This window comes from Varanus komodoensis, unplaced genomic scaffold, assembly GCF_004798865.1.
Source record: "Varanus komodoensis strain SLA01 unplaced genomic scaffold, ASM479886v1 scaffold2, whole genome shotgun sequence".
Lineage (NCBI taxonomy): Eukaryota > Metazoa > Chordata > Lepidosauria > Squamata > Varanidae > Varanus > Varanus komodoensis.
This window is the reverse complement of record NW_025335568.1, coordinates 5,727,283-5,755,245: the sequence shown is the minus strand read 5'-3', so window position 1 is coordinate 5,755,245 and position 27,963 is coordinate 5,727,283. Positions and strand designations below refer to the sequence as shown.

The 27,963-nt window shown below is 44.2% G+C and overlaps 1 protein-coding gene across 7 annotated transcripts in view; it reads right to left on the bottom strand.

The window, feature by feature from the left end:
* The window catches only part of CTNNA2 (catenin alpha 2), a 510,292-nt gene that overhangs the window by 252,099 nt on the left and 230,230 nt on the right, over positions 1-27,963 (bottom strand). The window contains exon 7 of one of the 7 annotated variants that reach the window (XM_044429090.1): positions 22,867-22,898. The exons of the other annotated variants lie outside the window; for them this stretch is intronic. Within the exon in view, the coding sequence (XP_044285025.1) occupies positions 22,867-22,898 (32 nt within the window). The remainder of the gene's footprint in view (positions 1-22,866; positions 22,899-27,963) is intronic. 7 annotated transcript variants of the gene reach the window in all.

The following is a 27,963-nucleotide window of genomic DNA, read 5'->3' as shown; positions in this document are numbered from 1 at the left end:
CATGGACTGTGTGGGGAGTGGGAACTGGCCGTTGCTGGGGAACATTTGTGCAATGACTAACGTGTGTTTAGAGCACTGCACAGGGATCAATATCATTGGGACTTGACTAGGAGATTTGCTCTCCCGAGGTGCTCTGAGATTTCTGCTGGAGATTTTGGCAAAAAGTTATATGAATCCATACCTGAAACCATATGCTACGTAAGGGAACTATCTGGGCAGACAAGTCGCTGTATCGCCATTGTAAGAGAAAAATGATAAAAGCTCTTTTCCTAGTTTCATGTGCTTAGCAGAGAAGTTGGTGCATGAAAATAGATGTAGGAACATGCAGAACTGGAGAACTGAGGTAGGTAATAATAATAGAATTACAATTAGGCATTGTAATACTATGAAAAAAGTAACAACGGGGATTCTAATGGGCTAAGGATGAGGCTTCAAGCTGGGTCCTTTAAAGGGAAATCTAGAGATAAAAGTATGTACACAGGGAAGTCATGCCAAGATGTATGACGAATAACCAAGAAGGCGGGAGCTCATGAGAAAGTATCTCTAGAATACCGTAAACTCGAAAAGCATGGTTGCATTATTGACTGGGGCTGTCTGTTGGAGCTCAGCCTATATGCATGTGTATAAACAGTTTTGTCTTCCATGCCTCATTCTTAATAAATATTATGGGTTTGATTTTCAAATCTATTTGGCCTGTTGCCTGCAGGATCCGACACCATCCATAGAAAACTCCTCTCTGTTCCAAGGACATCTCCACATTTTTTTCCAGGTCTGTCCATGTGGCCCTGCTTTCCCTCGCCACAGAAAAGAAAGAAAATAATATTTTCTACCAGATAACACATTTGGATTCACTCATTAACTGACTACCTTATGGAGGGGGAAATGGATGCGTCTAAGATTACAAAAGGAGGACAGGATCTGTGTGAATATTGCTCAGTTTATCAGATGTTCCGCCAGAAGAATATTAAGCAGCACTGTGTGAGTTTTACTTCAGTCCTTTGAATTTAGACTGCCTTAAAAGGCCAACAGATAGACCCCGAATATCTCCAGGCAGTGTATAATTTACAATTCCTAGAAAACTATCTTGATCTGTAGTGGAATGAATCTCTTTTATTCACTTTATTACATCAATACTGAAACACTAATGAATATCTTGATAGAAGAAAAGACTTTCCTCTTCCCCTAGTCACCCCTTTCTGTACAGTTAGACAAGGAAAATAATCAGACTGGAATGCAGAAGCCAAGAGGACACATCTCCCAGGATCAGGTGCCCCATGTGTGAATTGAGCTTGGTTTGGAGAGAAGAGTGGACAAGGAAGGGAAACCCAAGAAATGCACTGCACGCTCTCGCTTTTTATTTAAACAAGGCAAATTCCTTAGCATATCTGAGGGGCAAATCAGCAGCAAAAAGGGGGAAAGGGATTGAGAAAGAAACGGGGTGCAGTGGCTTCCAGGACCTTCTGCTATGTGTACCATTCCTCCCTCCAGGAACTCTTTAGTGAGGAGGCTACTAGCCCTACGGGTGAGAGAGCTGTGTTTCTTATGGCTTTCACATATAGGTGCCCACCTGCCTTACTCTCTGGCCAATTCAAACATTACGGCCATGGTGTCCAAGCACTGCTTTCTGCACACCCCTTTCTTTATTTAAGCCATCTTTTCTCTGCCTCTCCTCCAAGAAAATGCTTCTAATCTGCAATACACTTTACCAGCTCCAGCATAAATATAGCATCCTATCTTAGGAGTTAAATGCAACCTCAGCCAGATCCTGTTGAAGCTATCCTTTAAATGTACTCATAAATATTCATAGAAACATAGAACATAGAAACATAGCGAGTCAGAAGGGGCCTCCCGGGCCATCTAGTCTGACCCCTGGCTCCAGCTGGCTGTGCTCACAACATGCCTGCCATGTGCACGTCCAGCCTATCCTTGAACACCCTCATGATGGGGCTTCAACCACCTCCCGTGAAAGCCCATTCCATACCCTCGGGGTCCTAACTGTCAGGAAGTACTTCCTGGCATCCAAATTGAACCTTGGTTCCTATTCTTGGGACACTTTCTCAGATCCAATTCTCCAATTTGCCCAGACTGTACATTTTGTTTACCAGTTTAGACTGGTGTTACAGGTGCTACCCCATGTATTAAGGGAGAGACAGGCCTTAGTAATCCATCTTCTGGTGATGTCCAGGCTAGGGCTTCCTTTGAGGATTGTCTGGAAAATCCAACTGGTACAGAATGCCCCAAGATGCAGGGGTATAGGGTGTGGTCAGCTCTTGTGGCACCAGTACTGTCCCAGTTGTCCCAGCTTCCAGCCCTATTTATAGCACTGGTTTTAACTGTCAAAGCACACGATTCACTGGAGCCAACTTACCCGAAGGGCTGCCTGCACCCTGAGGTCATCAGCAGAGGTGTTTCTGCTGTCAAAGAGAGGTGGGATGGCATGCTTGTTTGCCTTCCACAATCCTTGGCAACTCCTGTTAGCTTACAGCATTTCCAGTAGAATTCTAACAAAGCAATGTTGACATTCGGGGGCAGAGGAATGGTTGGTAATCTTTATTTATTTAATGCACTTCTGTTTCACCTGTTTCTGCTTGCAAGGAATGGAAGCAGCTTCCTTGATTCTCATCCCTTCCATTTTATCCTTCTAGTAGCTGTGTGTGGTAAGAGCCAATGACTGGCCGAAAGAGACCCAGCAAGCAGTGAGGCTTAGGGAGGGTGAGAACCTGGACAGCCACCACTCCAACCTGATACATTCTCCACTGCAACATGGTGCCAGGCCATTTCATCAGGCTGACTTGTACGCCAAATCATCAGTGAAGTGGGTCGGACGTGAGTGAAGACTTCACAGAATTATAGAATACCAGAGTTGGAAGAGGCCAATTCTATTTCTGTATTATCAAATTTATATTCCGCCCGTTCCATTCTTGCCACGACCCAGGGTGGCTTACACAGCCCTCTTCTTCCCCATTGCATCCTCACAACAACCCTGTGAGGTAGGTTAGGCAGAGAGTCCATGGCTGGCCAAAAGCCATCCAGCGATCTTCACCATAAGTGGGAACCAGAATCGAAAACTCCCCAGTCCAACACTCTTAATCATTACACCACATTGGATCTAAATCCGAATCCAGTTTGCAGTTAAAATACATATATTTCATGTATGAGAAAGAAACGAATTAGTTGTACAAACATTAAACTATAATGTGACTTTGAGGTAATGCACCAAGAAGCTTTTGAGAAGACTAATGTTGCAGGTATAGTTTTGCGATTGCTTCTGTGCTGGATTTTGAAGCCTACCCCTCTTCCTTCCTGGAATACATGTTTAATATTTATTGCAATTATTGTCTGAATGCTGCAAGACTTAGTTACAACTGAATAATTCTATTGTGTTTATTTATTTAGGTATTTAAGTATCTATTTCCTGCTTTCCAAGGCAAAAAAGCTTTTATAATAACTTTCCAGTAAGAAACAAGTGATGGCTGCCAAGTCCATTTCCAACATTAAATGGCACATTTGGAAAGATCTTCTTTAACAGAGCTGGAAATGTGGGCCAAAGATACAGAAACAGACTGAATTTCATTTAACTATGAAAATACAGGGGGCAAAGAGAAATTTTTATCCCCTTTCTCTGGATTTTATCAAGTAACGTTTGCAGCTCTTTTCTAAGTCTCTTCTAAGTTCAGGATCTGCAATTTGTTATACTTCTGTTATACCATTTTGACTATGCAATTAGCACCTCTTGAGAAAATGTCCTATTGCTGTGCTGAAACTACAGAGAAGGGAGGGACACTTACTGCTGTAATTTCTTCTTTGCCTCTTCCCATGCAATTAATTGTTATTTTGCTATTCATATCATTTCAATATAAGCTAGGTGTATGTAAACTAGGATAGATGGTGTTTGATTTGCAAAGGGCAATGAATCATGGCAAATTAATTAGAAATTATTCAATGTTTGTATTTATTTTTTCTCACATTCATATAGTTAGACAATTTAGACACTGTAGTCTAATTCTACACTTTTATATTATTTCCCTGGGCTCCAAGATCACCGGAGATGGGGACTGCAGCCAAGAAATTAAAAGACGCTTGCTCCTGGGGAGGAAAGCGATGGCAAATCTAGGCAGCATACTAAAAAGCAGAGACATCACCCTGCCGACAAAAGTGCGTATAGTCAAGGCGATGGTTTTCCCAGTTGCAATGTATGGCTGTGAAAGCTGGACCATAAGGAAGGCTGAGCACCGAAGGATCGAGGCCTTTGAATTGTGGTGCTGGAGGAGACTCCTGCGAGTCCCTTGGACCGCAAGGCAATCAAACCGGCCAGTCCTAGAGGCGATCAACCCTGACTGCTCTTTGGAAGGCCAGATCCTGAAGAAGAATTTTTAGTGCTTTGATGAGAATGGGAGGGGGGGTCACAAAGTTGTGGGTGTTCTTTTTAATTGCACTGTGCACTAAATACATCACAGTGAACCTTGTCTTCCTATGCCTGACCTCTCTCTCTGAATGGCCAGCTTCATTGTGAGTGTGTCAGCACTGCCCATTGGTAGATCACAGGTTGAGGCTCCAGGAGGGGAACTGCCAGTCCATGCTGACAACACTGGCCTTAATGGGCTGATGTTCTGAATCAGTGTGATTGTATGACAAAGGAACTCAGGCCATGGGGACTGAACTAAGCACTTTCCATGATAGTTTCTGAGGATTCTGCTCAGGGAGCCATCCACTTTGTCACTCTGCTGTCCCCAGATTCCTTGTCCCAATAGTCCAGGTGAAAGCACAGCATTTATTTATTTATATTGTATTTATAAACCACTCCATAGCCCATAGGCCCCTCGGGGGGTGTAACAATATAAAACTAAAATTATGCTCCTGAAGAAGGAATGATGAAATAAATGCATTGGGCCTAAATATAAATTTTCCTTTAGCATCTGGAGTAATCAACATCCTTTTTCTGTTTGGGATACTATGCCATTTTTGTTCTGGTAAGTGGGCCCAAGATCAGACCAAGCCACAACTTTCTCTAGAAGCAAAAAATGAGGACGCTGGGGCTGTTGGACTTTGGGCACATCATGGAAAGGCAAGACTGCACATCATGGAAAGGCAAGACAATCATACCAGGGAAAACTGAAAGCATTAGAAGAGGAAGAGCAAATATGAGATGATTCTTATAAAGGAAGTCACAGCTTTGAGTTTACAGGAGCTGAATGCGCCCCAGTGAAGCCAAGCTCAAGGAACCAAGGTTGAACTTGGATGCCAGGAAGTGCTTCCTGACAGTTAGGACCCCCAGGGCATGGAATGGGCTTCCACAGGAGGTGGTTGAAGTCCCATCGGTGAGGGTGTTCAAGGATAGGCTAGACATGCACATGGTGGGCATGTTGTGAGTGGAGCCGGCTGGAGCCGGGGGTCAGACTAGATGGCCCGGGAGACCCTGTCTGTTTCACACTGTTACTATGAACAGGGCTGTCAAGAGAAGGGCATTTTGGAAAGCACTCATTCATAGGGTCACCATAGGTCAGAGTAGACTTGATGGCACACTACAACATCCGTTTTCATTCACGAACAGGTGATGGAAATAAATCTCAAACCAACTTAACAAAGGGGATTATGATCTCTCTAGTTCAAGTGCAACATTCTAGCTGGTATTTTACTTGAATGTGTCTGTGCATTTGTAGATTTTCATATTATTTTCCATTGCTTCCCTCTTTCCTTTAAATCTTCTGCTCTTACATTACAAACAAATGTTATGGAACTGCATAATCTACTATAGATAATGGATCTGAGTTTTGCCATTGTGAGGATTATCAAGAGCTAGCCATTTCAAGGTTTTCTGTGAATGCAATTCATTGTATACTCAGTGGGATCTAGATCCTTCAGCTCTTAGGTTTCATATCACAACATCCCCTAAAACAGAACCTTGTTCCAAACACCCAGCATTTAAGGTCATTAATGGCCATTTGCACCTTTCTATACCCACAGAAACTACTCAGAATTTGCAGCCTACATCTCTGTGAACGTGGACATGTAAAGATGAACTATTCTTTAGCCTAACAAATACAGAAGTCGTTGAAGGTAACAGAGGGTGGGCCATCACGCCTCCACATAATTACCCTCTTCTCAAGAGGCAGCACCGCATCCTCCTGAATGGCTGGGAGGAAACAAAAGAAGATAAAACCACCAGAAATAAATCTCTTCCTGATGTCTTTGATTAGCTGCATGATTGAGCCATTGTTCCGCTGGGTGACCTTTTTCTACAACACGTAGGAGCTTGCCCTGCCCTGCCCTGCCCTGCCCTGCCCTGCTGTCCTTATGCACAGTTTTAGTCCCTCTATTGTACCTGCTCCACTAACTCCAAAGGATTTGCTTCCTCTCCTTTCCCACAACTGAAGCAGTTCAGCACCCCCAAAACACTCATTCTTAGCTGGTTGCTTCAAGTACTTGGTCAGGGTAACACAACACAGAACTCCTATTCAAATATATCTCAGGCCTAGCTGCATGTTCACCCGCAACCCAAGCCAGTGTCTTGTCTCTTCTTCTCTTTCTCTGTAACTCAGCAACAGATGGAGCTCTCTGCTCCAAGCCGGCCCCTACTAGAATCACCTCCTACTTTAAAATGTGCAAGGAAGACAAAATCTTGATTCTGCTTCACCGTTTGTCTGCATAACTCATTATTAATGCTTTCTTTAAACACATACGCAGATTATGGAAGATGCTCCCTAGTGAGGTTCACCTGGCACCAAGCCTATAATCTTTTCAGCACCAGGTTCAAAACCTTTTAATTTAATCATTATTTTAAAAACGAGTATTTTTATCATTTTACAGACGCCTTTGTTGTTTTTGATTGGATTGATTTGCTTTGGTTTTGATAATTTTATTGTTATGTTTTATCAATTGTCTTATGGTTTTGCTTTTAATTATGTAAGCCATCCTGAGGCGCAATAGTGAAGGACAGCATACAAATGTTTTAAATAAATGATAAATAAATAAATAAATAAATAAATGCACACACCACCTCTCACACAGAACAAGAGCCCAAAGGTGGTTTATGCATAAAATTACAATACTGCAACCAATGAACAGGTCAGAGAGCATTAAATGCATAATTTAATGTCCTGCTGGAGCAGACTAAAGCTCGACCCAGCCTGGTTTCCTGTTTCCCACAATGGCCGAAGAGCTGCATGTGTGAAGTACAAAGGCAGGGCATGGATCATGGATGCCACAGGAATCTCCCATTTATGTCCCCCAGCTTCCTTCCTCGGATGCTGGGGTTCATATATTGCTCTCGCGGCAATTAGCCTTTGGCAGCTTTCTCCCCTGTGAATCTGTCCAATCCCCTTTTAAAGTCATAGAAGTTGCCTGCCGTTGCGACTTCATGCAGTGGTGAATTCCTCCGAAACAATTACAAGAAAGAAGTCATCACGCTGAAACCCAACACAAAGAAGTAATGTGTGTGTGTGTGCATGTGTGTGAAATGAGCAGAGACTAAGCAGTTGGTAGAGAAAAAGAGAGAGCCCACACTTAACAGCACATCTAAAAATGATGAGAGTTGGGATAACTCAGTCTTGTCTTTCTTGCTCATGAGATCCTGTGATCCTGCAGAGTGTTAGACCTGGATTTCTGCATCAAATTATGGCTCAGTCCAAGGATTCTCTGTATGTGTCCACATGGGGTTAGCAGGGGCTAGATACAATTCTTAGTACCTCTGAACATGATCTCTTCTTGGCAAATTAAGATGAAAAATGTAAGGCAACTATGGAGCAAGAAGATTTGAAAGCATTGTCCAGGTATGGACACTTTCCATTCCAGGGGAATAAGCGCTCAGGGCTATTCGGACATGCTGTCTCTCTCTCTGTGTGTACCTGTGCTTTGTGTTTTCATTGACAGCTTGGCCTAAAAATCAGTTTTGCTCCAGAAGAGACAGCAGAACTGTGGGCACGGAAAGCCACCAGGAATGGCAAAAATGCTCAGTCGCTGAAGCTGGCCAGAGTGGTTCTGTGCATGCTGCTTCCATCCGTGAAATGGCTGGTCTGTTTGGCCAACCAAGAAACTCAGGAGGAGACACAGTATGGTCCTCTCTTGAAGCATCCCCCCACGTCAAGCAGCCCACATGCTAACATGTCACCTGGACACTCTCCGTGACACTTTGTTTTGGATGGGAGCTTATTCACTTGATGGATGCTTCTTGCTAACAAACTTTCTATAACTCCCTTCATATCACAAAGCCAGTTCTGGCTAGCCAGCCGTAGCATAATAAAAAACCATAGTTAGAAGCTTCTCCTCTTGATCTGCTGGGAAGCAAAAAGGAGAAAGGTTGGAAGAGAATCATAGAATAGCAGAGTTGGAAGGGGCCATGAAGGCCATCGGGTCTTCTATGAGCCTATGATTAATTCTGTTATATGTATATATATAAAACTTGACATATTCTCTCCTCACAGTAGTTTTCTGTCTGTGGTACAGATTACACACCAGGATAATGGAGTGCTAAGCACACCCCTGTCTTTCTGTATCATGCACTGCTTCTTGTGATCTACACAATAAAAGGCTTTGCACTCCAGTAGTCAATGTATATTTGAGATATGATTTCCAGTGCCTCTTCCTTTTTTGGAACATCAGGTCTTTCTTCAGAGAACAGTAGAGTTGGAAGGGGCCATGAAGGCCATCAGGTCCAACCTCCTGCTGTTGCAGGACACCACGTGACACCATCCCACTCAGAAAGAGGCCAGGTCATGACACGTTCCAGAAGGGGCTGTTTCTACTTGTTTGGGCTCTTTCCCCCAGTAGTGCTAAATTTCTGTTTTGTGGGAAGTGGGAAATGCCTGCGCAATTGACTTGATGGTGTTGACCACTCATGGAATGGAAGCAATGGTGATCCCCCCTCACAAATGTTCGCTGTCCTAGATTCCATTTTCTTGACTTTAGGAGCATGAATTAATGAGACTGCCTAAACGGCACGACTCTTAAAGGCTTGGATTGGTTTTGCTCATCAGATTTATGGACACAGTTTTAGAAAACATCTAATGTCAGCAAGGAGAACTATTTTTACCACTGTATGTTGTTTAACAACCCTTGATGGTCATCAAATTTAGAGCATCAATAAAATGCAAGGCAGCTCCTAAGAATGAAAATGCAATTTTAAAAACCTGAAAGAGGAGTTCTCTAGACATTCTATTGATAGTGCTGTCACTGAATTAACACCAAAGAGGTATAAATGAAATCAGGCATGGAAGGTCAGAATCTTGGAAGGTGGCGGTCAGGGAAGTTCTGTAGAGTACAAAATCACAGAGGCTGTACTAAAACTTCTTTGATGTTAATTTCATGTGTTTTGTGGAGTTTTAAGAAGCAAGAATATGAAATAAATATCAAATTTGTGACCAGCCTGTCATTTCATTTTTTATACTCTTCGACCGATGTCAGTATCATTTATGTTTCCCACCCCTATTAAGTGATTCAGTAATTTTGCATCAGCAGAAACTTCTCCACACTTGCAAATTGTCCCCCCTCTGCCCTCAAAATTTAGGATGTCGAAGTTTTGTGATCATGGTGCCTAGACCTGACTGTGCTGAGCCTGAGTTTGTTAAAAAGAGCCTTCATATTTTTCCCCATTACTTGCATATTTTTGTCCTCGAAGCGAAGCGAAGCAAAGCAAGGCACACAAAAACTAGTGGTATAAGAAACTATACAAAATGATCTTATTCTATGCATCAACAGAAATTGTGATCACTGTAGTTTTCTTCTCCTTTGTTTCCTTTCTTGAAGCCCTACCTCTGTCGCCATCTCCACCCCTGACTCAGCTCATCCCCTCCCGCTCCTCTATTTAATTAACTATCAGTTGTTGCTAACAATTTGTCTACTATTTTTGCTTTAAAATGTCTGTAAACTGTCCTCAGCCCAACACAAATGATAGGTATTGTAGTATAACCATCTTGGGGGTGGGGAATGCATGGTGGAAACCTTCCCCATTTTTGGAAGAGATGCCCCTCGCCATCTGCCACCCCATCTGGCTCCCCTCCTTCTCTTTTTCAAGCAACAGACTGTTGCTTGGCAAAAAAAGGTGCTTTACTTCCAACGCATAGCCAGCAAACTAACAGCCAACTCGGGAACAGGCTTCGAGCATGCATGGAACATTTTGTTGAACCCAAATGAGAAACTATTTCTGAAAACCCTCCTTTTCAGTAAACCTGGGTTCCGTCCCTCTGGTGTGTCCCTCTGGAGATGGGCAAGCCTCCTAGATCCATGCAGACCCTCTAGTTGGTAGCCCTTCTCTCCCTCTCTCATGGGGTCAGGGATCGGACCGGTCTGCTTTGCTCCTCACTGTTCCCAGGCCTTCAAATCCTGTCAGTTCGCCGGGTCTTTCTGAACACCTGGAGATGGTGGCCTTGAGATAAGCTCTCCTCCCTCCCTCCTGCATCCCTCTGTCTGCAGTCTACATTTCCCAGGCCTCACCGTCCTCATCCAAAGAGTTGGTGCAACCTGGCCCTGGGCAGAGCTCCAAGAAAAGCTGCCTCTTTCACTCCCAACACCACCTTGGCTCCTGAAGTGAAAGCGTTTCTTTTTTATCACTCAGAGAAAGAATGCAGGCCAAATCCTAAATCATCAAGAGAAATCCGCTGTCCGTGGAACCGCAACAGGGCTGAAGGGGGCTCAGAAGACAGGACGGCAAAAGGAGGGCACTTGGTCTGGAAGCTGAGAGAGTCTGGTTGAACCTGGCAGTCAGCTGGCAGGTCTGGAAAGACCTCAGAGAAAAACACTGGCGGGCCCTGGACCATGCTGCAGCGTGCTGACTCTGTAGTTTGCTGCTTCCTCTGATGCTACTCTTCATAAGGGACAAAGGGTCTTACAGGATGCTAGGGCAGTCCGCAAGCTCAAGCGGACTGTTCCCATGATAGTCTTTCATTTCTGAAAGAACACGGTTTGAGCAAAGCTTTTCAGCTGCTAAAATACCACAGAACCTCATTGCCCCTACGAAGGTGGCTCATGAAATCCATTAGGTAACTCACAAGTATTTTCATATTCTATTTTAAGAAGTATATGCCACCTTCCATCATATTATTAGATATAGTAATTAACTGCAATGTTTAGGCAGCAGCTTAAGGATCTGCCTCTTCTCTTTTTCACCTTTTCCCCCATGAAAGCTCAAACTCCAGTAAACCAGAATGGTTTGAGTCATGCATCATTCTTTTAATAGCAGGAGTGAGAACCTTTCTTGAGCAGACTAAAGAATCACAAAAGAAAAGTCTATATAAAACTAAGCCCCCTGTGGGACCATCTATGCAGCTGACCCATGTTGACACACCCTGCTCTCTTGTTTTCCTTCCTTTTTAAATAAGATACATTTCCCATTCTTTTGAGCTTCTTGGGAAGGGGCTTTTTGAAATGTGTCAGCTGAAGATTAGGAAAATACAAGAGCAATAGACAAACCTTTCAGTGGTCTTCAGACATGGATTTAAATTGCAGGTTGCAATTTACTTGGAGAAATAATTTTGGCCCAAATCCCAATTCCCTATTATACTGGGAAGAGAACTATATTGATCTTTACAGAATGAGGGGGTGCAGTTTCAGTAACACTGTTATAGAGGAAATGAACAAGGATACAAAGGAAGAATTGAATGTATCAATTCAAAACAGGGTGGCTTTGGGTACATTATTGAGTTTGGTACTCCATTGTGCTTTGCCTTTTGAATCTGGATAACAACACGTGAAGTATCTAATGGAGAGTGAAAATACAATAGATTTTCTTGATTCCGTTCCTTGGACTCCAGTTTGCTGGCCCCACACTGGGGAAACTCAGTATGGTGGCAATAGGCGAACTGCATGGTGGATTTCTGTCTCTAAGACAAGCTGTGGTTTATAATTGTTTTTAAAAATGTGCATATCACAGTAATTGTGGTGGAAAATAATGCGATTCTAGTGCAATTTGCACTTATCATGCTAGAACTATACCATTTCTGACTTCACATTTGCATAAACAGCACAATGTGTGCTATTTGGACAAATTGCATAAATTTGTGCAAATCATGCTATTTGGACAAAAGCCGTAAATTTGTGCTGATTGCTTAAATCTAGGCACATTTCATGATTGGCACACCTTCTCTTTGTATTTAAAAATATGCACAAACCGCAGCCCATCTTAACGAGGGAAGTCTGCAGGAAAAACAATCAAACAAACCCTTGACTCAGTCCGCTTCCCATCATCACCTTGGAAGGAGGCAGAAAGCCCCTGCCGTGCAAACCTGCCAGATTTCCCAACACCAGTGCATCTTAATCCTTGCACTGAGCATCTGCATCTCTTCTTCCTGGTTCCATAAAACTGAGCTAGAGAGCTGCATTGCTGCTTGCTGAAAGAATGCTGTAACTGAATTTGGCAGGAATCCAGTCCTTCTGCACGCAGAGAAGGGGGAGCATAAGATGGAATGGCCACTCTGCCCTAGCTATCTACCACCGCACCAGGTGTGAGGTTCTGAGGCAGCACCAGGGCTCCCCCTGCTGGCCAGAGACCAGAATAGCAGCCCTGGTGGTTGCAGGCCCGGGCCCACAGTCAATCGCAGCCACCTGGGTTGTTACGAGCACCACCTGGGAGCCCTGAGGGAAGGTCTATGCAAGAACTGACTCTTCTGTCCAGATGCTGCCTTGGCAATAATGGTTTTTGGTGTTGTTGGAGTGCTCTGTGCCTCCAGAAGCCTGTTTCCGGAGACTCTGCCTGTTGCCTTGCTCCTTCTAGAGCATGGCTGACTTTACCTGCTCCACCTTCCTCTCCAATCCCAGGTGCCCACTTCTCCTTGGCTTATCTCTCTGGCTTTTGACTCCTGACTGGCTTTACTACTCTGCTCCATTTGGCCTGACTTGCCTTGTCCTTCCGTTACTGCCCTCAACCTCTGGACTGTGATTTGGAATGGGCCCATATAGCACACCAGTTGCCTGGGTCCTGGTGCTCTAGCCACCCACACCCCGGATGCTGATGCAGGAGAGGTGCCGATGCTCTGGCTGTGTCCAGCCACATTCTGAAGCATCTACCAGCCGCCTCCTCCTCCTCACCCACCCAGAACTGAGCCTATCAGGAATATGAATAGAAAAAGTGCCCATGGGATCTCTGTTATGGCTATTTTATATATGGAAAACTGTGGGCTAGGGTGCGCTTCACACTGTAGACAGAAACAAAACACATGCCTCTAGGATCCAAGCAACTGGCTATGCATTGAAACGCACTACACCCATATAACCTATCAGGGTTAGCTTCTCATTTGACAACAGGACCATGGGTCTTAAATCTGCTACCTTAGATTAGTTCTAGTAGACTCTTCATTAGCCTTTTCAAACATGACCTTAGACAGGAAAGCAGGACAGAACAGCTTATCTCAGTTGGGACAGAGATCACCGAAATATGAAAGCACACACTAATCTCATACCGCATCTGAAATCTTACTGAAAAGAACAGGGGAAATGATGTTTGAAAGACTGATTGCTGGACCTTAAACTCGTCACAGTTTATGAGAAGTTAAAAGAGCGGTGAGTAAAGAAATCCCCATATGCTACATGCCATTAACTTCAGTCAATACTGGGAAACTGGCTTGAAAAAAAGATGGGTAGCAGAAGACACTATCCAAAGTTATGATTTCACATTAGACAAATCTTAAGAAACTGGACAAAAAGGTTTCCCTTGTCAAAAGAACTAATTTATTTTAGCTAAACCCCAAAGTGAATTCAGTGTCCATTTCTTCCATGACCTTCAAACAGACCCCAATACTTAAAAGAGATTTTAGCTCCCACTCACAAATGGCAATAAACATCTGCATGACACATTTAAAACTGTAAAGCCATGCCAGGATAGGCTGCAAACCACGCACCATATTCATGATGGACCTGCAACATACATCAAAGCACACTGGATTTTACATTTCCCACTTGAGAACTCATGCACTGGGCCCTGAAATTAAATGTTATTGCTTATTTATCTTTAAAGCTTATAGAATCACAGAAAAAAAGAATAGCAGAGTTGGCAGGGGCCAGAGGGCCATCAGGTCCAGCCCCCAGCTAGTGCAAGACTCCCGGGTACACCATCCCTCTCAGATGTCAGTCCAGCTGCACCTTGCATGATTCCAGTGTGGGAGAGCCCACAACCTCCTGGGTCATGGGTTCCACTGTTGTACTACTCTAACAGTCCAGAGGTTCTTCCTGATGTTCAGCCAGAACTTGGATTTCTGCATCTTGAGCCTGTTATTCCATGCCCTGCACTCTGGGATGATCAATGAAAGATCCTGCCCTTCCTCTTTGTGACAGCCTTTCAAGTACTTGTAGAGGGTTGTGGTGGTAGTGGTTGTGGTTGTGATGATGATGACGCTTTAGACAAGTTTTTTAAGCTTGCCTAAGAGCTGTCCATTAGCATCACAATCTCTGGGCAGCCATTACAATACAAATACAAATAAAATTACATTAGGTAAAAGAGTACATTTAAAATATCATAATAAAATTATAGAAGATAAAATCACAGTATACATAGTTAAGCTATCCCATCTCCTCTCAGTCTTCTCTTCTCAAAGCTAAGCGTGCCCAGTTCTTTCAATCTCTCCTCACAGGGCTTTGTTTCCAGTCCCGATCGTTCTTCTTGCCCTCCTCTGAACCCTTTCCGGTTTGCCTGCACCTTTGTTAAACTGTGGCGCCCAGAACTGGACACAGGACTGCAGATGAGGCCTGGCCAGTGCTGAAAAGAGGGGAACTGGTATTAGGGATGTGTGAGGCCTCTGCTTTCGGGGTGAGAATCGGCTGGATGTCCTAGGCTCAGGTCTCCAGGCCCTGGCCTGCTTTCTCAGGGCCATGAGCCTCACTTCCTGGTGAGCATGCCCAGTGGGCTTGCACAAGCCTGTGCAGAAGGAAACCCCCGAAAACACTTTGCAAATGGGGCCCCTCTCCTGCACGTGTGACTCGTGGTTTTTGTGCAGGATGTGCTGCAGAGCAAGGTTGCTAGTTGCACAACTGGCATCCTGCAAGCATTTCTGGAATTCTTCTCAACTCAGCTCACTTCCTAAATGAGGACCAAGAGGGCCAGATTCCAGGGAGACCCTAGTTTATATACCATAATTTTTCTTGGCAGGAGCTCAAGAAGGGCTCCGTGCAGCACCAAATGCAGTTTTCATTTCTTCTGGGGGATGTGCATGCATGCATACTTACGCTAATGTGCATTAACACACGTGCATGTGAGCACAAGTGTGCAGCTGGAGTATTGTGCTCAGTTCTGGGCCCCTCATTACAGGAGGGATATAGCAAGGTGGGAATCAGTGCAGCGCAGGGCCACTAGGGTGGTGGCTGGTTTGCAGAGGAAGCCATGTGAGGAGAGACTGAGGGAGCTGGGTCTTTTCAGCCTCGAGAGGAGGAGACGCAGGGGACCTGTTAGCGACATACAGGGGGTGCCACACAGATGTGGGACATGACCTTTTTTCCCCTGCGAAGGAAGGCAGGACACACTCCAGCGGAGCCAAGCTCAGGGAACCAAGGTTCAGTTTGGATGCCAGGAAGCACTTCCTGACAGTTAGGACCCCCAGGGCATGGAATGCACTTCCTCATGAGATGGTTGAGGTCCCAATGGTGAGGGTGTTCAAGGACAGGCTGGACATGCACATGGTAGGTATGCCATGAGTGGAGCTGGCTGGAGCCGGGGTCAGACTAGATGGCCTAGGAGACCCCTTCTGACTCTCTATGTTTCTATGTGTCTATTGTCCAGAAATGGGGAGAAAAATCATTCTGAGCAGTTCTTCTCACTATGGAGGCTATTTATAAGGGAGAACCACAACTAGTCCTGGAAGCAATATGCTACACCTGTTAGATGCAAGAGGCCTTCACATACCAGTTGCTGAGCATACTTATGTCCCTCTGGAGGATGCTCATGTACCGCTGGTTGGCGCAGTGTGAATGCAACACAGAACAAGACAGACCTGTAGCCTGGTCCCGCATCTTCTTGTGTTCTTGCATACAGACACACTGAATAGAATCTATGGGGCTTTCCCAAGTCCCTTTAAAGACTGGTTCTCCTCCGTGCCCTTATGGGAATTTGGCCCTTTGATTCCCTTCCTTTATGGGAATCAAAAGTCATCCAAACATGTGCTGCTGATGTCCTGAATGATTTTCTTTGTAAGAACATGGGCAGCTGTTCTGTTTGGTCCCTCAAGACACTCGCACCAGCTTGTTTCTACATGCGGATTTTATTCTTTTTCTTATGCTGCTCTTTGCAACTCCACGGCTCAGGTTTTGACTATCAGGTGTAAGAATGAGTGAGCCAGCAATTATAGTCCAGTTTTTCAGATGTTCTACAAGCAACTTAGCTTTGGAGCCCATATTTCAGATTTTTGTAGTCATAAAAGCTTCCTGGCCACTGAGGAAGCAAATACCCTTTAAATACTTTGGGATACACTGAAATCCGATTTTAAGAGAGAGGTTAGGGTTTGAGTTAGACTCACCGGGCAAGTAAATGCAGTAGAAAGGAGTAAGTAAAAGGAAAGGAAGAAAGTCAAGATCATTTAAGTAAACAAAGTTAAACAATGCTGGCAAAGCAGTTAACTCACAGGAAAGCATCTTTTGCAAAATGTCCACAGTATGTCTAAGAAGTTGGGGAGAGAGAAACGCACAGCCAAGCTTTCCCCTCAGAGCAAAAACTGTTTTCTCAGGTAATACATTCACAACAGGAAGCCCAGTTCCCTCAAAGCTCAGCAGAGCAGAAAGTACTTTGTTCTCGTTTTAATTTTCTGGTTGTTCTAGATCACTGCAGATTCAGGAGGAGACCATAATGCACCTGGGCCTCGCAGATGGAAAGTGGAGTGATGCAATACACCTGCTGTACATTCGATCTGCCAGGCAGTTCCGCGCGGCTTCCTCTGCTCTGATCTACCATTCATCTGCTCTTCGTGTGGTCGGAGAAGAGAAAGCGGAGAGGGTTTTTTTTTTTAAGTATTTTAGTACAATGAGAAAGGAGGTTCCAGCTGGACTAGCTCCAGCTTTGAACAGCAAGGCTGTAAAGTTGCAATTGTTTTCTTTACGCTTATTCGTGAATGCAACTGGACTGAATCAACTCCACGGAAACAATGGAGGGGGTCATTAGTTGTGTTGTTATGATCAGGCAGAAAAGGACCTATTCTTCATTAACAGAGGTAACCCTATAATCAGGGGTGGATGATTACTTGCAGCTTTTATTGTCGGGATATGACAGTGTCCTGGAGAATGTTCTGGCTGATGTATCAAAGGGCAGTAAAGCAGCACGAGAAGAGGAGAAAAACGGGGAGTTCTGTGAGATTCTGCTTGAGTTTCCACTTGGACTGTTCTAGCTGGACTTTTTAACCCCTAATCCATCCACGGCACCTTGCTGCAGATCTGGGGATACTTTGGGAGAAAGAAAACCGCTGTGGCAAAGATAATATAAAGCTTATTGAATACAATGACCGGATTTGGACGCTGTCTATAAACAAGCAAAATAAACTGTACACTTCCTTTCCTGGGGGCTGTGTTTGTTCCCTGTTGCCTTGCTGAGCAATTCATCTTTCTCCCCAGGCTGAGAAGAGATGGCGATGTCTCTTGCCATAGATTCTCTAAAGTTCCTCTATTTTACCATTGTGGAGACTGCTGGGATGCATAGAGGCAACTTCTGCGCTTTTCCCTCCGCTGCTTTTCCTAAGAAGCTGAAAGCCATCACAAGTTGGCATGTCTTCTAAACACTATCCTGGCTTTTGGGCACTGGGAAAGGCCATGCCCATTGAAACTTAGCAACTTCCTGGAGAATTCTTCCATACAATGCATTCTGTCTGCCCTTTAAATGCCCCAATATCATCTTCCTGCCAGAGGGAATCTTTGTGGAGATAAACAACAATCTTGGGGCATTTGACATCTGGAATAGGTCAATACTGGAAAATGGAACCTTCCCAGAAAATAGATAGATGACAGGCAAGTGGGCTTGAAAACTAACATTGACTCTCCTTGTGTTAAGGGTGTTTCATTCGTCATTTTTCTAGATGCTAAAAAACCTATTTTGCTGTTGTCTAGATGCTACAAATGGCTAGCTGTTTTACCTGTTTCCCATCTGCCCAGTAAAACTGCCTGACGTTTGCATTCCACTCTTTAACACACCTGAACTAGTATTTTAGCTTCACCAACACTGTTACCTGCATACCCCCAAATGACTGCACCATTTCCTCACTCTAAGCATGGAGAATCTTCAACCTGATTGTGCACCAGGACAATTCTGAATAGGCTGGAGTCCCTCCAGACTGCCTCAGCCAGGAGACCTCCCTGATTTCTTTTTACTGCTGATGGTCAGGTGGGGGATATTTTCATAGCATCCATCAAATCTCAGGCCCTGGCAGCTGTGGGCACAGCCTTAGACACACCAGTAATGAGGGGAAAGGTAATTCACTTTCAGCCAAGCAACTTGCTACATGGGGGAAGGGTCAGGAGATAGAGCAGTGATGGGTTTAGCTTTGAGTTCCTTTAATTTTTCATTAAAGCAGATAGTTGGATGAAGCATTCTAATTATGTGTGTGCAGAGGGAATAAGTTTTATATGACTTCTAGCTGTGTGCCCACATGGAAGGAAGGACTCATAATTTGGACAGGAACAGCTGAAACCAGAAATATTTACCATCATCATCATCATCATCATCATTATTATTATTATAAGAGATTTCACCTAAAAAAAGTTATTGCACTTTTAAAACACAGAGATACACCTACCACAAATATCCTTGTAACATCTTGCATTCACACTTTGCATGTGTTTGCAGCTTCCTAATGGAGGTCATATTATCTAGCCTTCCAACAGAAATTCTTCATGTTAAATTTGGGTGGTTTAGAAAAACATATGTAATGGTTTAGGAATTGTTGCTTGAGTTTTCCAATTTCCTTTACCCTCTCCTCTCCTCTCCCTTTTTTAATGTCTCTTGGAATGTAACTGTGCAGGCTGTCAAAGCTGGACCATAAGGAAGGCTGAGGTCTTTGAATTGTGGTGCTGGAGGAGACTCCTGCGAGTCCCTTGGACCACAAGGCGATCAAACCGGTCAGTCCTAGAGGAGATCACCGTGACTGCTCTTTAGAAGGCCAGATGCTGAAGATGGAACTCAAATACTTTGGCCACCTAATGAGAAGAAAGGACTCCATGGAGAAGAGCCTAATGCTGGGAACAATAGATGGCAAAAGAAGGAGGGGACGGCAGAGGATGAGGTGGCTAGATGGAGTCACTGAAGCAGTCGGCGTGAGTTTAAGTGGACTCCGGGGGATGGTGGAGGACAGGAAGGCCTGGAGGAATGTTGTCCATGGGGTTGCAATGGGTCGGACGCAACTTTGCAACTAACAACAACAACTGTGCAGGTAGGGAATATGCTTAAAAATATTTAGCACTTTGGAAAAAAGACAATTAATTGGTGAATGCAATACTAGGCATTCCCCCATGTCTAAGTATAAGGTTCAGAAAACAAAAGTACACCGTCTTTCCATCTATTTCATACCATCTTTCAGGTCACTGCTACCTATCTGTCCATCACTAGCAAAGCTCCAAACAACAATTCTCCTTTTGGGGTCCATGTGCCTCCAAACAATTACTCTCAACAGAATTCTCCAAACGTATTGGTGTTCAGAAAAGGGTTCATTTCTGTGTGCAGCTGTTCAGATATTTGCAGTTTTCCTTTGCTCATCTACAAGCATAATCCAGTGGGGATGCCTGCCACCGTCCAACTTGGACTGGAAGGGAAATGGGGCTGAAGTGCCACTTCATTCTCTCCTTTCTGCCCCACAGAATGCCCACTAAATCCATTCTCTGAGGTTGCTTTTTTTGAGAAGCAGCTGGTCCTGCTCTTTTCACACCAACTACGAGAGAAGGGAGGAAGGTCTGAGTGTGGAACAGCAGCACCAGGGCTGGAACTCTTTCTGGCCATTGAGTTGGGGATCTGAATGATCTTATGGCCATTTATACATGCAAATTTCTCTCTCTCCTTCCTGTAAAACATGCTCTCATTCTCAGAGTAAATGAAGCCACGTTGATTTGCAAAGTGAAATGAAATTTCATACATCACTATCCTGGATCATTCTATAGTATGCTTTTATTTTCTTGCTCCATCTAGTGGTATTTCTGTAGAATCTGGTACAAAGCGGTGACACTGATGGATCAGCAGAGGAGAAGCAAACGATGGTGCAAGCGAAGTCAATCACTGTTATTTTACAAGTTCTCTTGCAAAGATCGTGCTGTGAAGGCTGGCACCAAGTTCACTCTCCAATGCTCAATTTTTCCCATGCAGGTTATTCTATATGGGGACATCAATGCTATGCATGATACAACTGCAGCCCTTACATTTCCTACTGTGTATGATTTTTTTTTTAAACAAAACCTCAGATTTGGCTTGTTGAGAACACAAGAAAAAGCAGTCATGCCACCTTAATAATGCTTGGAGAGTCAGGGAAAAGATTTATGGCTGCAAGAGGGTTGTACAGGGGTAAGATAAATGGCTGCCGCAAGAACGTCTACAAATGCACATTTGGTCAATAAAGTATTTAAGCCCTTGGTGTTACGTGGGTTGCTGAAAATTAATTTTTGAAAGACTTTCATAGAGTAACATGGTCTTTAGTTTTATTTTAACTCTAGGCATTCCATTGTGTACTGCTTGTGTCCTATCGTCCAGGGTATTCTTCTTGGAATGAGGCTTTTATATCTGGTGGTACAAGACAAAACACTCAACTATTGCAGCTGGTCTTATAAATATTCACAGAGGACTAAATTCCTGCATCCCTTTGTGATGGAAGTTTGAAAAGGCGGAAGAGAAAAGACATTAGTGTGCATGCTATAGGCTAAACTCATGTTTGATCTTCAGGAGTGCAGTAAGGGGCTTGAGGGAAGGCAGCTCTGGAATGTAAGGACTCGGCTTAGGAACTGGTGCCAAACTCAACTACTTGGGCTCAGCTCACTTGTATTATGGGATACCGTGATAGCCTTCTCAGAGTTCCCATGGATGTTCTACCCAGCTGCGCTTTCTTCACATCCAGTGTCCATATTGAGAACATGCCGGGCTTCACAGAGATGATAAGGGTTAAAGGTGAGTGTTCACGCATTGTGGAAAGGTTGTTCGGTGAGGGTCCACATGGAGTGCTGGTGGGGAGCAGGCAAGGAGATGCAGAAAGGCCTATGTCTTGGGTGGGGAAAGACATATGGACTAGGCATGGATTAATCACAAGTTTGGGGCTGGACCTGAGCACAAGATACATGCTGTTCCTTAATTCTTATCACACATGGAGAGTGGAAAACCAAACTTTCTTCCCTAGTCAAAGGCCCCTCCCTGGGACAAATGAGCATAGAATAAAACTTCGATTTAAGCCTAGAGAGGTGGTTCTCCACCCCCAAAAGGGGATTTGGAGAATCAAAGAGCTGCAAAGAGTGTTATTTCTCCCTTTATGGTACACACTTTTCCTAACTAAACCTGGGCCATACACTCTTGTTCTTGAGTTAGTAACCAAGAGTTGAATCAGTTACATGGTGGCCTTCAGTCTGCCCACCTAAGCTATTATTTTGCACCTGGCTCTTTGTAGTGGACATCTGGGTCCTAGTAAAACAAGTGCAAGAGAAATCCTACAAACCAAAAGTCTCCCTTCCCCTGCTCTAAAATAGAACACTGCTCTTTTTCTGTGGAGAACATCCATGTTCAATCACACAGTAGCAGAAGAAAGAAAGAAATTCAGATAAGGGCGTCAACACGGACTGCGCTTTGTTGGCAAGGCGTATGCTCTGCATGCATTCATCTCTCTTCTCAGCCTGGGGAGCTGGAGAGCCACCAAATTCTTTCTTGACAGAGACAGATAAATATTGCTCAAGGAGATGGCTGTGGGTTAGCCGCAGAACACATGCTTTGCAAGTGGACATCAGGGCTGGGAAGTGGACATCAGATCCCAGGATCAGAGCTGAGATGGACATTTCTGGAACACTGGAAGACCAATGCCAGTCAGTACAGAACCAAGGTGTCTGTTCGGTGTATCCAGCATTAACATTGCATGCTTCCATCACTAATGGGAGTGGGAGGGGAAGGGCAGATACCCACAGAGGGATTGTTTGCAAGTAGATAAACAAATTTCACCTTTTTTCAGCTGCTCAATGTGGATTCTGACAGATCCCAGTCCAAGCAAGTCTCTTCACTATATTTGCTGTTTAATGCTTACCGCCCCCCCACCCGGTGTCAGCATATAGCCAAATATACAAGAGAGTCCCCAACAGTGGGCACCCAGCAGCCCTCAACCAAATAGTTTAGGCCCTGAGCCTTATTTCAAAGCCAGAGGACAAGAGAGCATTTCCAACCTCTGGCAAAAGCGAACTGTGCTTTTCCCAGAAGAAGCCCAACAGATGAGAACACCGGAGTCCAAGAAGATTTGTGCTGGATTGGACCACCCAAAGTAGTTTGGTGTCAGCAGCAAACTTTGCCCCTTACTGCTAATTCCATACCCTTTAAGAAGCAGTCAAAAAGCATTGGACCAAGGCTTTTCGAGGACTTGTTCTTCTCTATGCTTCTTCATTTTATCTTTAATGATTTCAGCCAATTTACCCAGTGCAGACATTAAGCTAACTGGGTTGTACTTTCTCAGATCCGCATGCATCCCTTCAAAAATACTGTTACACTACTCATTCTCCAGTCCTCTGTACAGGGGCTGACCTTTGGGACATGTTACATATATTTTCTTTCTATCTATCTATCTATCTATCTATCTATCTATCTATCTATCTCATTTTCCATCACCGCATAGCACTCTGGGTGGTTTACACAGTCCATGAAAACAGGTTATAAAAATCCAATAAAATATCAGAAATTTTTAAAACATCCAAAAACAGCTGATAAAAAAGACCCAATATATCTTGGCAACAAGGTCAACAATTTCATACTTGGGTTCTTTCAGAATTCCAGGATGGATACCCTCTGGCCCTGGTGGTTTATTAACTTTCAATTTGTCAACAAGGTTGAGATTTTCGGCTTTTGTCAGCACTCTCTTCTTTTCTTCCTCACACTCTGTTCCTGAAAGCATCAGTTTGGACCCTCTACTGTGACAGCAAAGGAAAGAAGTGTGTGTGTGTGGCTGGGTGGGGGGGGAGAGAGACAGAGAGAGAGTGAGAGAGAGAGAAGAGGAGGTGGTGGTGGTGGCGGCGGCGGCGGCGGCAGGGGTGGTGATGTTGGGAAAAGGGTGTTGGTAGAAGTACAAGCCACACTGTTGGGCTCATGTCCACACTGCAAATTCCCAAAGGCTGCTGTTCAACCACTCTATGAATGGACTGCTGGATTAGCTGGACCCAGCATGGCTCTGACATTCCTAGAACACCGAAGTGAGGAGCTTGTCTACCTTTGGCTGAACCATGCCCACCACTGGTGTCAGCAGGGCCCACCACCCTCGTGTCACATCTGAGAGATTACCCTTGTGGGAACGTGAAGCCCAGTCGTTAAAAAAAATTCCTTGCCCCAGGCGAAGACCACACTGAGGCAATGATCTATCTTGGTTCAGATCCAGGAAAGCTGACTGCTTCCTTGGGGAAAGCATGATTCAAGGTAAAATGAACAAGCATACAGAAGGACAAGCCCTGCTGAGAAAGACTCAACATGGATTCTGAAAGGAAGAGTCGTCTCTCGCTAATCCATTAGAGTTCTTCGCAAATGTTAATGGGATGATCTGGCAGACTGTGCCTGCTTGAACATCCCAAAGGCTTTCGACCAAAGTTCCCCACCACTCTGTGGGTGTTGCCTGATTTTCATGTTGACCTTTTGGGGTGGGCCTTCACAAGCAATAGCTAGAACCAGCCGTTGGCTTTGCCGTTGGCATGATGTGCAGAACCAAGCCCGTATTCTAGCTCTGAACAAGCCCAATTAAAATGCATGTAACTGGCAATTATTTCTACATGTCTTTTCTCCTGAGCGTCTCGCCACCCAGACACAAACACCCAGTGCAAACGAAGCCTCCAGGCAAAGAATTAATCATGTCACAGCACACGGCTATGCATGCATTGGATCAGGTAAATAGGAGGCCCTTTGGAGAAAGCACATTCTGTGGAAACCTTTGGTAAGATGCTTTCCTATTATCAGCAGGGATTTAGGATATCCACTGTCTTTGCAAATAGGGCTGCCATTATGGGATGGATTGCAAATGAGCCAAGCGCTGGACCGCATCAGCTGAAAGAACCAGCAGGAAGGGAATCTCAGTGTCTGCACTCCTCATTCTGTTCAGTCAGTCTATCACTTGTAGTTGACAGTCAGCACCACATGGTGGTGCCTCTTGTTATATTTCTGGCTTATGGCAGGAATGATCACACGGCCTGTCCATTTTAGCATCTTCTGCAAGACTTTTTTAAGGGCATTTGCCTCCAGATATTCAGAAATCAATCAGTGTGTATGAATGTAGAAATGTATGCGGAGCCCTTAAAATGGTTTAACCAAATTAATGCCAGAGAAAATGTGCCATTTTAGGTGTGTGTGTGTGTGTATGTGTGTGTGTCTATCTACACACAAGATGGCAAACCCAAAGCAGCATGTATTTTCTCTACTTCTCAGGGCTTCCCAAGACACCTTGGTGCTTGAAGCAGGATCTCTAAAATTAATATGGGACTCAGTTCACTGGGAACAGAAAGTTCTCCACCCAAAGTCCCACTGAAATGAATTGGAGATGTAGAAGCGCAAAGAAGTATCTTGCACAACTCCATTGCATTTCATTGGAGACTGGTGGAGGAGGACATCTTAGACAATTTAGATCTGTCCCGCATTCTGCCACCTTGGCCTGTGCTGTCCAGTACAGCTTCCCACAAAGGCATAGAACAGCTTCACCATGGATGTATCCAAGAAAGGAACCTAACACCCATTTCCACACTGCGGTGAATGAATGCATGTATTTATGAATGAAGGCATCAGCATAAAGCATGATCTACTGGTCCTACACACTGCATTAGAAAGGGCTGGATGGCTTTTAAAGGCAATTGGGCAAATTTATGGAAGAGGGGGTACCAGTGACTATTTATTTATTTACATATATTTATGGGCTACCTATAATTGCCAAGGCCTCACTAGGCGGCTTACAATGTTAAAACATACCGACACAGTAAAAACACATTAAAAACCAATTAAAACATAATAAATTTCACATCTATAAAATCAATTAAAAAGTGCCACAGCATTCAGGCTAAACATTTAAAAAAATCCTTAAAAGGTTTGTCTTTGCCTGGTGCTGAAAGGAAAATAGAGGTGGCGCCAAGTGAATTTCCCTAGGGAGGGAGTTCCAGAGATGGGGACTGCAGCAGAAAAGGCCCTTCGCCGGGTTGCCACCCCTCTCATTCCTTGCGGGGTGGTTCTCGGCTAAGTGTTACCCCCTGCATACACCAGTTGCTGAAGAGCTTGGGCAGGAGGAAGGGGTCTTGCACCCATCCTGCTTAGGCAGTTCTGTGGGCAGCTGGGTTGCCACCGTGGATACAGAGTGCTGGCCTAGATAGAACTTTGGTTTGATCCAGCATGGCTTTTCGTATGCTCCTTTTTCTTATTTATTTATTTATTTGGATATTTTTATCCCATCCAATAAGAGTCGTCTCTGGACGGCTCACAATATAATAAATACCTAATGAATACATCAAACCATCCCAAGATAAAAAGAAGAGTGGAGTGGCCAAAAGAATGGAGGAAGGGCCCTCTGAGGTCCAAGTCCCAGCTCTGACCTTGGAGTGTTTCCCGAGCTCACAAGTGCTGAGAGGCCACAAGATTGTGCCCTGAGCAGCTCTGATCTTTCAGCAGCTGTCACACTTGCTGCGATGAGATTGGGAATGATGAGCAAGGCTTTGAGTTTGACTGTGGGGGTTGCATTGCAAAATTACACAGGTTTGCCAGTTCATTTCCAGCTCAAAGGAGCTTCTTCTGTGCAGACTACTGTTGATGTATTAGAAAATCACTTCTATTTAATAAGCTTTTGCTGTAATTTTTGTACTCTTCTGCTTAGCATGAACCCACCAGTCTTTTAGGACAGCTAACAGACAGGTGAATCTCTGTTCTTTTAGCCAATAAATGAAGAGCTAAAAGCTTTTTGAATACCCTGGTCCAACAGAAAGATGAATAAGCGGGTCCTAGATCAAATCAAGGGCAGAGATTTCTCTGAAAACAAAAATGAGAAAACTGAAGCTGTCCTACTTTGGGCATTTCATGGGAAGGCAAGACTCCCTGGAGGAGATCATTGCGCTGGGGAAAGCCGAAGGCAGAAGAAGAAGAGGAAGAGTGACCCTGAGATGGATCCATTCCCTGAAGGAAGCCACAGCTCTGAATTTACAAGGGCTGAGCAGAGCTGTGAAGGACAGGGCATCGTGGAAGGCAGTCATCCATTGGATCACCATCAATTGGAGGCAACTTGGCAACACACAACAACAAGAACAACAGAAGGGGTGTGTGACAAGGAGACCATTCACGCACAGCTTGTAAAGCTGATTACAGGCATGTTTCTTTTCCCTTCATCGAGAGATAGAGAAAAATATTTAAATAACAACAATTGGAATCATGGATTTCCCCCACAAGCCTCTCTCATAGCTTTTTTCTAAATTAAAGAAGCCCCAACTACTGTAGACTTTTACAAAGAAAATGCTAGAACCCCCCTGGTCATTTTAGCTGCCAATTTTCTGCATCTTTCCAACTCTGCATTATCCTTTCAGACCCAGGGACCACTATCAGAAAAAATGGACCTAAACAAACTGGGTCTTTCCATGCTTGCTTTTGATTTTGTCTGCTGCAGTTCTGTTGCCCACTGGCCAGGATGTTGGAGAACTTATTCATTCATTCATTCATTCATTCATTCATTCATTCATTCATTCATTCATTAGATTTATATCCCACCTTCTTTTTTAAAGGTCTCAAAGTGGCTTACATCATTCTTCTTCTGCTGTTCTCAGTCTTATCCCCATAAAAGGAACCCTGTGAGGTAGAGGTTGGGCTGAGAGTCTGTGAGTGGTGGAGAGTCACCCAGTTGGCTCCATGGCTGAGCAGGGACTATAACCCAGGTCACCTGAGTCCCATTCCCATGCTCTTAACCACTACTCCACACTGTCTCTCAAGCTTCCCATGGTTTTACACTTTCCTAACTTTCTGTATGGTTCCCCAGGATCCTTTAGGCACAGAGCACATATGTGTGATGCACAAAGACCATTAAGAAGAAGTATGATGGAGCATGTTAAATTATTAATAAAAAGGAATTATCTGTATTTTATTTTATAAAGCCCTTAAAAATGCTGTGGGAGTAATATCTATCTACAAGGTTTCTAGATAACACTATTGTAAAGTATGGGTTGTTGCATTCTGGATTGTTGTGACATGCATACCCAGCCATGCTAACAAACCATGGGTGCTAATCATGAACAAACAACCGAGAATCAGAATCCATGATTTAAAGTTGAGTTGTGAATTCTGGGTTGTTTAAACAATGGGTGATTGTTGAGTGGGAACCCAGAATCCAGGGGTTATTCATAGGTTGTTTTGCCAGCCCAAGAGAGGGTGGTAGGGATGCCACTGAAACTGGCAGGAAGTCCTGCCAGTTTCTGATTGGTTTGATCTCCTAACACACCCTGGGTAGGGCGACAAGCCATCAGTGAAGTATGATTAATGTTCTGTTTTGATGCAGTCCCATGATACTGAACTAGGGATGTATTAATTTTGTTAAACCCGTTCTCTGCATCATAAGTTTTAATGTGTTTTTCACTCCTTTGTCTGCTCATTGATGGCACTGGATTTTTCATACATGCCTGTTGTTGGTTTGCAAATGTGTTCATGCAGAAATACACATTTGCATAAATCTATTTGCATAAATAAAGTAAAACAAACAAACCGCAGAATCTATGCAACTTGAAAAAGGTGAATCTGCTGCAGTATCCACAGACCAGATTCACAAGAATCCAATCGCAGCTGAGTCCATTGTGGATTTCTCACATCCCCGTCTTTAACTGAAGATTACTTATTATGCATTCCTCTTGTAAGTGCTA